Source organism: Heloderma suspectum, chromosome 3 (assembly GCF_057233095.1).
Source record: "Heloderma suspectum isolate Gila_16-S chromosome 3, 16-S_ref, whole genome shotgun sequence".
Taxonomy (NCBI): Eukaryota; Metazoa; Chordata; class Lepidosauria; order Squamata; family Helodermatidae; genus Heloderma; species Heloderma suspectum.
In genome coordinates, this window is record NC_139460.1 from 309228636 (window position 1) to 309243246 (window position 14611).

The following is a 14611-nucleotide window of genomic DNA, read 5'->3' on the forward strand; positions in this document are numbered from 1 at the left end:
TAACAATGGACTGGAAATTTCCACAGTGATTGGATGGAACACTCTGTGCTCATTTTGCAACTGCACATTTCACTGGTCCCTGGCAGACCTATGAAAATGATTCAGAGTTACATAAAGGCTGTAATGCATGGATTGGCATTCAATGCGTAAGCTGAGCCAAGGAGTGAGTGAGTGACAATGGTGCTGGGCTCCAGGCTTTTGAGGGCTCTTGAGCAAGGCACACACTCACTGCCTCCCACCTGGTGAGTCTACCTTCTCACTGCCCTTGCCACTAGCTCCTCCTCCCCGTCTTTCTCATCATTTCTACCACTTGCTTGCTTGACAGGCAGCAAGCCAGTGAGTAGGCAGGCAGTGGCATCTACTGCACCTCCTTCTCATCACCACCCTTGTCTATCCCAGAGCAAGAGGCAGGAAAATATGCAGGTTGCAATGTTGAAGAGGAGGAGCAAGTCCAGGGGGCTCTTGTCAGTGGACCCCTGATGGGGTGTGGCCCTTGGCAGATGCCTGACCAGGTCTACCCTTGATGCCAGCCATGAGTGCCAAGCCTGGGATTCACATGCCCTCTCCTCTCTCTTCCCCTTCACTCAAATTCTGGGATATCTAAACTGACTTCCTATTTGTCAGCAAACCATAGTCTGTTACTGCATCCAAACAGGGCAATGCAATGGCAAACAATGGTTTGCTGACAAACAGGAAGTCAGTTTAGAAATCCCTGGTGTGTGAGCAGAGAAGGAACGAGAGACTGTGTGTTTGGCTCTGCATATCTGCGGAATGACAAATGGTGGGTTGTTGTGATGTCTGGATGTGGTCAACAAGTAACAATGCATTTCTAGCTAGCCCTGCCCCCATAGCAGGTTTTAAACAGAGGTTTGGTGGTATTACAATTTGTGTAGCTACTATTTAAAGTTCCAGTTACATATTTCTAAACAGTGTATTCACTCCAGATGCAGGGTTGCATCCAATATTATTCTAACTTAAGTCCCATTCATTTTAATGGGTCTACTCTAAGTAGGACTAACATTGGATACAACCCTTAGATTCCATATTTTTGTAGGCTTTTAGAGGAAAGACCTGCTATTAGCGGCATCGGGCTATGCTTGAAAAACATGAGAGAGTTTCAATTGATCCAAAACTGTTGTCTGCAGCTGTCTGGTGGAGCATATACTCAGATGTTATTCCATTTTCATTGGCTACCTGTTCATTTCCAGGCTCAATACAAGGTGTTGGTCATAACCTTTCAAGCCCTAAATGGCTTGTGATCCAGGTACCGTGATGAACACTTTTTTCTGTATGTTCTCTCCCATGCATTCTGATCACTATTAGAGGTCCTGCTTCTCCTTCCACTGACTGGTACAGAAGGTGGGGACAAGGGGGCAGGGCTTTTCAGTTGTAGTCCCAACATGGTGGAATGCTGTCCCTGGAGAAGCCCACCTGGTCCTGTTCACAGAACTCACTTAGAGATGGCTTTCCCAAGAGGCATTTAAGGGAAGGGAGCTAATTCCCAGCTATGATTGTTGCTGCTTCTGCAATGGGGGGTAGGAGGTGGAACATCCATGTATGTGTTGATTTGTAATGGAAACACCAGTGCTTCAGGTGTGCTGTCAACATATTTATCTTTTCAAAAAACTTAAAGCAATGTATGAATGTTCACCAGTTTACTTGTGTGTTCATTGCATTTTAAAAAGAAACCTTTTCTTTAATTATAAAATTACTCGAGGGTTTGTATGTGAGATTTCTTGGCAATGGTACGTGTACCAGCCAATCAGTGCTGTGCACAGCCAGCTTCTGCTGTGAACTCACAGAACCATTTTTTGGGGGTCAGAACTCAACTCCAGGTAGGAATAAGCACCTTTGTTTTGAAAAAAGGGAGGGAGCTCCAAAGTGATCTTACTACAGTGACAGTGCAATCCTACGGGGAAAGTCGTCTGCCTCCAAACTTGGAGGTGACTGACTATCCAATGCAGGGTGGGTGGAGCGCAGAGGGGATCTTCATTTGCAACTAGACAGTGGGTTTTTTCTGTCTAGCCAGGGCGCCTTGGAGCAGCAGGTGAGGCTGGACGGTGCCTAGGAAGCGTCGTGATGGCACTTCTGCCGTCCCCTCCCCTCCCTGCCCCCAGGATCACCCCCTTTTTGGCTGCTCTGCACTGCTCTTACGAGCACAGAGTCGTGGATGAACTGCACCGCCTATGAGGTAGCAGGGGAGGGGGCAGGGAGTCAGTTTTCTGGGAACTGACCTTGGAGCACTGGCTCTAAGCTCGGTTCCCAGAAAATGAAAAATCTGGTGGTTGGCTAGATGCTATCTAGCGGTAGGGATGTACGAAAGTCACTTACCTTTCGCAGATTATGTTGATGGTGGGGGGGAGGCACTCCGTCCCTCCTCCCGGAATCCTGGATGGCGGGGAGGTGCTCCGTTCCTCCCCCCCCCCGGAATCCTGGCCAGCCGGCTGTGCTCCGCAGGGATCCTGCGGTGCCGCTGGCTGGCTCCGCCAGCAGCCGGACATCTGGCCGCTGGCTAGCAGGGATGCAAATGGAGACGGCTGTAGCCGCTGCCGTTTGCGTCCCTGCAGTCAGCCGTGATAGGCTATGTAAATGTTTATGTAGCCTATCACGGCTGACTTAAAACAACAACAACAACAACGCGTTCCTTATTTTGGCACGTCTTAGTCTATGTCAAGATTTACGTAGACTAAGATGGCGAAAATAAGGGGAACGCAAATAGCATAGCGGACGCTACACTATTTGCGTTCCCCTTATTTTCGCCGTCTTAGTCTATGTAAATCTTGATGTAGACTAAGACGTGCCAAAATAAGGAATGCAAATGGCGGCGGCTGTGGCCACCGCCATTTGCATACGTGCATTGTTGTTGTTGTTTTTTTAAGTCAGCAGTGAAAGGCTACGTAAACGTTTAAGTAGCCTATCATGTTTTTTTTTTAAAACCTAGCCGTGATAGGCTACGTAAATCTTTACGTAGCCTATCACATCTTTCTTTTTTTTTAAACTGGAAATGGCAGTGGCGGCAGCCGGTCGGGAGACCGGCCGCCGCTGCTGCTGCCACCGCACTGCCACCGGAGCTGCTGCTGGAGCCACCGCCGCTGCTGCTGCCAGGAAGATCCGCCCCAGGTAAGTCTCATCCTGGGGGGGGGCGGGGGGGGCAGACCGTTCCACCACGGATTTCAGGGGGCCGAATGCACTGGCATTCGGCCTCCCCAAGATCCGTGGCGGAATTCTCTGACATCCCTATCTAGCGGCCATAGGACTGCGCCCCAAAAATGTTATGTCTGTCTTCACCCGAACTTCAACTATTCTGGATGATGATAAAAAGAACAGCTGTAAAGCTTCACACAGAGAATACGATGATGCAGTTAAGTCAAGGCAGTTTTTCTGATCAGCAGAAAGATGACAGTACCATAATTATTATACACACAGCCAAAAAAGAGAGAAGAAGATCAAAACAAAATCTGAAGTCTTGGGGGCTTTAAACAGAGGCCAAATGTGAAGCCTGGTTGTTGTTTTTGCAAATTATCAGTTTGCACTCTGTGTTTATTCTGGGTCAACACTCTGAGTCTCTTTTTAAAGATCATAAGAATTGCCTTGCTGAATCAGACCATAGGTCTAACTAGCCTACCATTCTGCCTCCAATAGGGGACAATCAGATAATCCTCGGAAAGATCACGAGCAGGGCATGATTCTAACAGACACCCCGTTGTTTGTCCCCAACATTTGTGAGTCCCCAACACTCACAGCTGTGCTACCTTTGAATATAACAGTTTCTTTTCCAGTTATCATGATTATGAGACATTGGAAGTTCATTTTTATAATATTTTTAAAATCCATCTATGGCCAGGGCCATCACAGCATCATGTAACAATGTGTTCCATGGTCCACATTGATCAAACTTCTGTTGGATGGCGTGATGGGAGAGAATGTAACAAGAAAATAAGAACCTAAACATTACCTTTCAGGATCCCACCAAAGGTATATCCTGCATAGCATGCCGTCTGTAATACTGGCCTACAAGAAGGCCCAGAAAACTTCACAAGCAGGGCTCAGAAAACACAGAAGTCTACTTTCACAGGAATGCTAATTGCACTGGATCCTACACTCTACTGCTACAATAGACTGGACTGAGAGACATGATGAAGACTTGAAAGCCCCTGATTGAATCAGCAGCTAAGCCTGGGCTAGTACATGGGCTTCTCAAGGTCCATATTAAACACTTTGTCCCAAAGAACGACTGCACTGGGCTGCATTGTAGGTGGGAGCTGTGGTGTGGGAGGGAGAGAGAGGATCCCTATAAATTGGGTGGTGGCACCTTCTGTGAGAGGAGCCCTTCCGCCCACAGAAGGCAGATCCTGGCTGCAACCCCATATGTGTCTATGAATATTGTACAAGTGCGTGTGGAGTAGTGTGGGAGAATGAGGGGAGAACAGAATAGAGAGAAGGTATTACACACAAAAGAACCCTTCTGTGAATTTATGAGCATCTCCACTTGTATATCTAAGAACAGACCTTGACTCTTAATTTCAAAGGCAGATATTTCTGGACACCAGCGTCAGTTCATTAAAGATTTACAGCTGCCACATTAACCTTAACGTTCCCTCTTTATGGGCATGTTATTCCTACCATAATTCTGGCTTAACTCCTTATTGCAGTTTGCTCGCAAACTTCTCTGGGACTCTATCTCACTTGGAGGAAAAATCATTAGCCTTTCTGTCAGACTCTGAGTCCCTTTCCTAATGCTTCATCTACCTCTCTCTTACCATCCAAACAAACCCAGTTTAGAATCTCCTCCACTACATTTTTACTATTTGACATTGGCAACAATGTCAGGGGACCCTGTTTTGTCTCCCACATTTCAGCTGACGAGTAGTGATTCTAAAATTACCCTAAGAATATAAGTGCCCTACTGTGTCACACCTAGAGTCCATCTAGTCTAGCATCCTGTTTCCAACAGTGGCCAGCCATGTTTCTTCATATACAGCATTTACAGTGCGATCCAGTACATATCTACACAGAGGTAAGCCCCACTGAGTTCAATAGGGCTTACTGGCGCACCAGTGGACAATCCTTTTTTCTGTCCAGGGCTGCTGTCAGGCCCCAACTGGAGTCCTCCTCAGAGAAGGACCTAGAGCCCCCAGAAGCCCAGGATACCCCAGACCAGGGAGTGCCACCAGACCCACAGGAGCCTGAGCCCTCATGGGGGGGGGATGGTTGCAGGGCCATCCCTGTCAGGAGAAGGGGACTATGCCTCTGAGGCAGAGGCTGAGCCCCCCCTGACCCCCCGGGAGCGTCGTCACCTCAAGCAACAGGCTAGTAGGGCTCCTGTGCAAAGGAGTGCTTGCCTCCAGAAAAGGTCTCCTCAGGAGTAGGGCTCTAGAAAGGGAGGCTTGATTACTGCAGCAGAGCTCTGGGTGGGGTCCAGCAGGCTTTGGGCTTAAAAGCCTTCACTAGACACTTACCCAGGGTTGGAATAACATTGTCTATCCTGGCTGTGCTGTGTCTGGTGCGTCCTGAATCATACCCTGTGATTGGTGCAGTGGTGTAGTTGTGGGGAGGGGGGGGAGTCTCACCAGGTAAAAAACCCAGCACTTTTTCTAGAGCTGGGTCCCAGCCGGGTGCCTCCCACTCTCAGCCTACCACTGTGCAGATGGCGGGAAGAGTCTGAGAGGCTGTGGTAAGCCCTAGAGGGGTGGCAGCAGCAGTGGCTGCTGCTGCTATTCCAGCAGCTAGTCTTCCCGAAGCACCAGGCATGACCAGGAAGAGCAGCAAATTCCCCCTCTCCCATCTGGAAAGCCTGCCTGGGCAAGGCAGCCTTGCCCAGCAAAGGGCAAATTTACCCTCTCTTCCTGCCTGCCTTCCCCCTTTAAGCTGAAGGAGCTGTCTGCTGCCCCAGTGCCTGAGACTGTGCCTGCGCCTGCTGTCACCATCTGGTTTTGGGGAAGGACAGGAGCACATGGGCCAGGCCAAGTTACTTGCTGGAGATGGTGGTCCTGGTCATCAATCCTGTGCCCCCAGCAAGCCCAGCCAGTTGTAGAGTGGCAACCCAGCTGCACGCAGCGGCATACGTGAGGCGCCCAAGAACACACTGGCCAACATTGGACTCAGATAGGTCAGCTCAGTCAGTTTGTTGGTGGCGGTGACCAAAAAAGGCAGTGAGGTGTGGGGCATGTGTGTGTTGTGTGTGGGGAGGGCAGAGAGAAGAAGAAGGAAGTCTATATGAGTGAAAAATAAGTGAAACGAAATGTTAAAAATTAAATTGAAATGATAAGAAATACCTGGGAATAAACCCCATTGAAATCTAGACATGTATGTGGATACTGGGAGCCCCTGATGCCATGGCCGCCTCGCCTGCTCCCACACAGCTCTGGGCAGGGGCTACAGAACTTCTCCACTGCGTCTCTCACCCAGCCTTTCCCAGCCTTGTGCCCTCCAGATGTGTTGGACCGCAAATCCTATCATCCCCCCTCCCAGCCAGCATAGTGAATATGCTGCCTGGAGCCAATGGGAGTTGTCCTTCAGCAAATCTGGAGGGCACAAGGTTGGGGAAGGCTGCAATCTGCTGTGTTTCTTCTTGGCTGTTCCTGCAGAGGGTGAGGGCCTAAAGTCCACATTACCAGGAACCCTGATGGCCTTTAAATACATTTGTTAAGTAAAGCAGCTTTTCTCTCCCCCCACCCACACACACTCTTTTCCTCCATGTATCTGCTTTGTGCTTACTTGAGAGTAATCCCCCACACATGACAGTAACTTGATGCTGTTTACTGACCTTCATGACTAACAACCCTGCTTCTGGACTGAGTAACATGCCTGACTGATTTACTGTGTTTGACTTCTTGCTTGTTACCTTGACTACTGCTGCTGCTGCCTGATTCTCATTGACAGACTGACTGTGTTCTGACCTCTGCCTGCATTTTGACCACTCCTGCCTTAGCCTAAACCTCCTTGGACTGAAGCCTGTGTGCTTGGCTATTTGCTTGCCAACTTGACTATTCTATTGCATTGCTCCCTGTATTTGCTTACAAAGAGCCAAGACTTGGTCTAGAGCATGGAAGCTGCATTTCTCCATGGGTAATACATTGGGGGGCACATATGGGCAGAGTGGGGCTAAACCCAACAGTAGGCAAGGCCAGGGCCAAAAATGGGCTGCCCCCTTTTTTCTGTCTCACAATGGGCTGCCAGGGAAGGGACAGATTGTGCTTGCCAAAGGTGTGACTGGGTCACATGCAGATGGCTTTTGAAATTAGGCTGAGGGACGCATGTGGTCCTAGGTTGCCGACTTCTGATATAGAAGTTCTACAGGTTTATATGACAGAGGGAATGTTCACATAGCTATTTCAGTGTAGGGCATCCATGGAGAAAGAACACTGACTTCCACGTTTGTCATTCTGTTGCAAAGCTCATGCAATTCAGCAAAGACCCATGTTAATTATAAGTTTCCTATTTGCATTGGCTTTATTATTTCCTCTTGTGTGTGGGAGATTTGTAGTGAACAGTTTGTAAATTTACATGAGGTTGGAAAGAGGTGGGGTGGGGATCGCTTATAGGGTGGCCAAAGTGTCCTATTTTAGAAAGGACACTCCTCCATTTTGGTGACCTGGCAGAGGACAGTCCTCTATTTGATGGTGGTCTCTATTTGATGAACTGCCCAGTCCAAGTCTGATTTAAAGATTTAAAAAACCATAAGAAGGGGAGAGCAGGGGGCCTTGGAAGGGGCCTATCTGTTGCTCACCAACAGATAGCACTTGGACAGCACACTAAGCAGGCACACAGGTCATCTAGTCAGTCTTCTCTGCTATGGTGAGATGGATTGCATTTCTATTTAAACAATAGTCATTATTTCTAAATTTGCACCTATACATATAAATGTGCGTATGCAAATGTTACAAATTGGTGATGTGTTTCCTCTTTTTTTAGTGATGTGTAGGTGGCTACCCACCTTGCTGATCCCCAGATGAGCCTGTTTCCTGCTTCAACCACCCTCTTTAGCTTTTCCACACAGCAACAGCTAAAAGGAAGAAACAGTGGAAAATGAATGTATCCCACAGAGGAAGATGGCCCAATGAATCCCAGACCTACCTTGCTGCTTCAGAATATCTCTCTAAGCATCGGAACACAGTGGCTTGTCGAAGGTGGTTACGGAAGTAGGCAGGGTTCAGAATAATGCTCCTTGGTAAAAAGCAAAGCAAATATGCAAGTCAAAGCACTAAAGTGACACATCGCCAGAAGATCATTTAACACCCAACAATGGATAGCTTGCAGGTTGTATATACACATTCCTCCTACCAGTTCCATACTGATGTTTCTCCGAATACCCAACAATGAATCACCACATCTACTCTGTTGACAGCTGAGATCGACGAACAGGCATTATTAAAATGTCTATTAAAGCTGTGTCATAAATGTAATTTCATTCATAGCATCTCCTATTGCAGAAGCACTGGTTAAACCCCCCGTGAGCATATGTTTGACTGCATTTAGTGAGAATATAAAAATCAGCAAGACGTTACACATAATGGTAACAATGCCTTTTGTTATCTGTCATCTGCATTTTGGGGCTGTGATAATAACTGTATATTATGCATGCAAAAATCAACAATACAAGGCCAAGACCAAAACTATTGCTAGAACCAGCTGGAATGGTACAATCTTTTTTTTTGGGGGGGGGGGGATTACTGACATACCTTGTAATGATATCTCAATAGGTAGGCCCCACACCTGTCTGAAACCCTTTTGGAACTTTGTAACACACATGGGGCTAGAGATGTATGGATGTAACCTGTTCTGTCTGTGTTTCATGGATTCGCAGGTGCCTTTTGTTCCGTCGTCCACCCATTGACAGAATCGGATTTTTTTAGTTTCCTAATATGTGCAAATTCTCACATGTGAAAATACACAAATTCCCCCCAAATGCACAAATTCCACCCAAATTTTCATTTTCATGCTTTAGCCTATGGGGGAAAATGCACATTTTTGGCTATTTTTTGGCCTGCTGTGGAATCTGTGGGCTGGATTCATAAAGAATCCAAACTCACTTGGTTCTGTTGCGGATTTCTCTGACATCCCTACTTGGTGCTTCTGTTTCAGACTTTCAGCAAAGGCTCATGAAGCAGCTATTGGGTTTTGATGTGGGCGTAGGGGATAAGGTTGTAATATGGAGAGATGCCTAAATAAGAATATTTGCATATATGACAGTAGCTTTCAAACTGTATTGTGGGGGTGCTACTGCTTGGGTTTCTTGGAAAGTCATTGGGGGAGTTCTCAATGAAGGTGATGGAGCCATATTATACCAATTCTTAAGGAATTAGCCTGGTTCCCCATTTGCTATGGATTCAAGGTGCTGGTTGTTGCCTTTAAAGTCCTAAATAGCTTGGGGCCCAGATACCTGAACTACAGCCCCCTCCCATACAATCCTGCCTATGCACTAAGATCTTCAGAGGAGGCCCTTCTCCATCAGTGGGAGAAATACACTATGCATTTACAAAAGAGAGGGCCTTCTTTGTTGTGGCATCCCAACTCTGGAATGCCCTTCCAAAGGAGATATGATTGATGCTGATTTTGTTTTGTTTTTGGTGCCAAGTTTCTTTTTGCCCAGGCATTTAATATAACGCTTTAATATTTTACAATCCTAACATTTTAATTTTTTTTTTAAAGAGAGCAGTCCTATGGTCCCTGGGAGAGCATCCCAGGGACCATAGGATATGTTGGATTCTCTCCTCTGAGGACATAGACAGTCCTATGACCTTGGAGGAGGGAATCTGAATGGGGAATGTTTCCCCACGCCTCTCACAACTGCCATAGAAAGTATCATGGCAGTTTCCTCACCTGATGTCGGAGCTCTGACCTCAAGAGAGGATGCAAATGAAGAGGAAGGGGGCGGGAGGGAGGGTTGGAGGATACATACTGTCTTGAAGCCTCCCAGCTCCTGTCCCCAACCTGTCCCTGCAACTCCACTAGACGTGCTCAAAAGCGCATCTAGTGAGAAAACAAATAAAAAGGAGGATACCAGACAGAGAGGCAAAGATCACCTCCGTCAGACCTCCTGCTCTGCTGGGTGTCTAATAGACACTGTCTATTGAAAGAGCCTAGGACATTTGGAATGCTCTAACATCAGAGCGTTCCTTTGGAAAGGATAGGATTGCATTCTAAGTTACTTCTAAAATGAATTGATTTTCCAACTGTCTTTCTGTCTGTCTTTCTTTCATTCATTATATTTCTGTACCCCTGCCCCCCGATAGCTGAAGCTCTCAGGGCACTTCACAAAAATTAAAACCATTAAAAACCATTTTGTAGTTTGCACATTATACAAACTACAAAACCATTCACATAAAAACATATAAACAGATAGCATGCACACGACATATATCTCAAAAACCATTTTTAAACAATCAACCCAAGACAATCCGAAACTTGATCTAAAAACTCATTACATGTTGCCAAATGCCTGAGAGAAGAGGGCAGTTTTAACCTGACACCCAAAAGATGACAATGTTGGTGCCAGATGAGCCTTGCTGGGGAGATCATTCCAAAAATGGGGGCCACCACCAAGAAAGCCCTCTCCCTTCTTGCCAGCCTCCAAGGAAGAGGGTCTTGGAATGCTGAACATAGTATATGGGTTGGTTCATGCCGGAATTGTTGTTTGATTGTTGTTTGGTTTGCTGGTTGAAGAGCTGTTTAATTTGTTTTTTAATGTGACATTGCACAGTTTTTATATTGGGTTTGTTTGTTTTTGATGTTGTGTACACTGCCCTGGGATCCTGTGAATGAAGGGTGGTTTATAAATGTTAAAAATAAATAAATAAGGGCACAATCCTATACATGTTTAGACAGAAAAAAATCCTCCAACTCCCAGCATTCCTCAGCTAGCCATGCTGGGAATTGTAGGACTTTTTTTTCTGTCTAAACATGCATAGGATTGCACCCTAAATAACTAAGGCCAAACTAAACATGATGCTAAATGTGTCTGTGCACGTAACGTGTACATAAAGAAAAATGCAAATAGCAGTTGCAGAAGCTGATAATTATTGGGATCCTATCAGAGAGGAGGGGGAGAAGATGAGATGGGGAGTTGAACCCTTTTCTCCCTTGCTATGATTCTGACAAAAACCACTCCTCCAAAGTTGCTACTTAGCATTGGAAGGCCTGTCCATGGGAACTTTCCTCCCAATGCCAATAGTAGTGACTTTGGAGGAGTGATTTCCATCAGGACCTTAGCATAGGAGGAAAGGGTTAAGCTCCACGTCTCGCCTTCTGCAATCCTCATAATGATCAGCCCCACACCCGTTCTTTGTATTTAAAAATGCATATATTAAATGCTAAGACACATTTAATGTCATGTCTTGCTTGGCTCGGAGAAGTTCAGTAATGGAGGACTACCTGAAAGATACTTTGACCAGCACAATGAGTCTTCCCTTCTGTGGGCGCAATCTAAATTCATGTGAGTTCTAAAGCCTGCACCAAATGCTCTGTGTGAACTAGCTGCGCGCAAACAGAACATGCCCCAGAACACTCTGCAACGTGCTTAAGAGTTTTGTTCAGTCGTTAAGTCATGTCCGACTCTTCGTGACCCCATGGACCATAGCACGCCAGGCCTTCCTGTCCTCCGCTCTCTCCCAGAGTGTGCTCAAGTTCATATTCATTGCATCAGTGATGCTATCTAGCCATCTCATCCTCTGATGTCCCCTTTTCCTTTTGCCTTCAATCTTTCCCAGCATCAGGATCTTTTCCAGTGACTTTTCTCTTCGCATTAGGTGGCCAAAATATTTGAGCTTCAGCTTCAGTATCTGTCCTTCCAATGAGCAGTCAGGGTTGATTTCCTTTAGGATGGATTGATTTGACCTCCTTGCAGTCGAGGGGACTCGTAAGAGTCTTCTCCAGCACCACAGTTTGAAAGCATCAATTCTTCGGCGCTCAGCCTTCCTTATAGTCCACCTATCACAGCCATTCATTACTACTGGGAAAACCATAGCTTTGATTAGATGGACCTTTGTCAGCAAGGTGATGTCTCTGCTTCTTACTATGCTGTCTAGGTTTGCCATAGCTTTCCTCCCAAGGAGCAAGCGTCTTTTAATTTCATGGCTACAGTCACCGTCTGTGGTGATCTTGTAGCCCAAGAAAATAAAATCTGTCACTGCTTCCATTTCTTCCCCTTCTATATGCCAGGAAATGATGGGGCCAGATGCCATGATCTTAGTTTTTTTAATGTTGAATTTCAAACCAGCTTTTGCACTCTCCACTTTCACCCTCAACAAGAGGTTCCTTAGATCCTCTTCGCTTTCTGCCATTAGGATGGTATCATCTGCGTATCTGAGGTTGTTGATAATTCTCCCAGCAATCTTAATTCTGACCTGTGATTCATCCAACCCGGCGTTTCTCATGATGTACTCTGCATATAAGTTAAATAAGCAGAGTGACAATATGCAGCCTTGTCGTACTCCTTTCCCAATTTGGAACCAATTGGTTGTTCCATGTCTGGTTCGTACCATTGCTTCTTGACCCTCGTACAGGTTTCTCAGGAGACAGGTAAGGTGGTCTGGTACTCCCATCTCTTTAAGGGTGTTTGCTATGATCAGCGTATTCTCTTGGCAAAACCCTATTAGCCTTTGTCCTGCTTCATTTTGTACACCAAGGCCATGCTTGCCTGTTATCCCGGTTATTTCTTGACTTCCTACTTTGGCATTCCAATCCCCTATGATGAAGAGGACATCTTTTTTTGGTGTTAGTTCTAGAAGGTGTTGTAGGTCTTCATAGAACCAATCAACCTCAGCTTCTTCAGCCTCAGTGGTTGGGGCATAGACTTGAATTACTGTGATGTTGAATGGTTTGCCTTGGATTTGTACTGAGATCATTCTATCATTTTTGAGATTGTACCCCAGTACTGCTTTTCCCACCCTTTTGTTGACTATGAGTGCTACTCCATTTCTTCTAAGGGATTCTTGCCCACAGTAATAGATATAATGGTCACCTGAATTAAATTCGCCCATGCTTGTCCATTTTAGTTCTCTGATTCCCAAGATGTTGATGTTCCATCTTGCCATCTCATGCTTGACCACCTCCAGCTTACCTTGATTCATTGATCTGACATTCCAGGTTCCTAAACAATATTGTTCTTTACAGCACCGGATTTTCTTTTTACCACCAGACACATCCACAGCTGAGTGTCCTTTTGGCTTTGGCCCAGCCACTTCACTCTTTCTGGCGCTACTTAGAAATGCCCTCTGCTCTTCCCCAGTAGTATATTGGACACCTTCTGACCTGAGGGGCTCATCTTCCGGCGTCATCTCTTTTAGCCTTGTGATACGTTCCATGGGGTTTTCTTGTCAAGAATACTGGAGTGGGTTGCCATTTCCTTCTCCAGTGGACCACATTTTGTCAGAACTCTCTGCCATGACCTGTCTGTCTTGGGTGGCCCTGCATGGCATAGCTTATGGCTTCACTGAGTTACGCAAGCCCCTTCGCCACAACAAGGCAGTGATAAGAGGCCTAATAGATCTGACCACCCTTTCCCAACCTGGTGGCCTCCAGATATTTTGGACTACAACTCCCATTATTCACAGCCACCATGGCCAAGAACTCATGATACTTAAAATATGATTACCAGCACTGGAATCCACAGTTAGCTTTTGAAGCAATGGCTTTCTTTCTTTTATTTATTTAATAGCATTATATACCGCAGACCATATTTAAAAATATCTCTAAGGGCACAATCCCATGCATGTTTAGACTGAAAAAAGTCCTACAGCTATGCTGGCTGGGGAATGCTGGGAGTTGTAGGACATTTTTTTCTGTCTAAACATGCATAGGATTGCAACCTAAGAGGTTTGAAGCTTAGACATGTAAACCCAGCAGCAATTATATCCTAGCTCATAAGCTGACAATACCCTGAACACACAGAAAGTAAAATGAAGTAATTATCCAAGTTGGGATGTGGAACTCATAAAGTTGGTTATTTCTTGATCCTTCTACCCATCCTGAGTTTGGGTATGGGAGAAGTTCTATATTTAAATAAACAAACAGAGGTAGATAATGTGACTCTTTTGGTTCCTAGTATTTTTCTTTCTGCAGATCCTGGTCAATTCTACTTAGCTCTGGATCCCAGTAGTCTACTAGTAACAGACAAATCCTTTGTTGAAAACCAAAGGTTAGATAAAGCAATCCCACAGTGTCCAAGTATTTTTTTTCCCCTTTGGTGTTTTTAAGATGATCTGGCTCAGAGCCTTAACACGTTAACAAACTGGATGATCACCGAAACTGTCACAAAAGATTTTAAAGGCGATTATTGCTTTTGCAAACTGTAGTCAACAGTTGATAATAGCTATATTGATTCCCCCCCCCCCAGGTTATTGGCTGTACCGCAGCTAAGCAATAGCACAGTGGGTAAAAATCAATCATTTGCTGGTAGTTAGCACCCATTTTCTCCTCTTAGAGGATGATGTGTTCTGATAGGTGTGTATCCGTGCGTGCGCACACGCACACACACGCACACACTTCTGACAGAGTTCTAGCAAAATCTCAGCCAGTTAGTTTTCCCCTTTTCAGACCAATCCTCTCGTAAGAAAATCTGCTCTACAGCGCTCTCCACTTCTCTATGGAAGAATATCATAGTGTTTCCTTG

The 14611-nt window shown here is 45.8% G+C and overlaps 1 protein-coding gene across 1 annotated transcript in view; it reads right to left on the minus strand.

The window, feature by feature from the left end:
* Positions 1 to 14611, minus strand: part of SPATA16 (spermatogenesis associated 16) — a 236106-nt gene that overhangs the window by 137468 nt on the left and 84027 nt on the right. The window contains exon 3 of the mRNA XM_084842071.1: positions 8077 to 8166. Within this exon, the coding sequence (XP_084698197.1) occupies positions 8077 to 8166 (90 nt within the window). The remainder of the gene's footprint in view (positions 1 to 8076; positions 8167 to 14611) is intronic.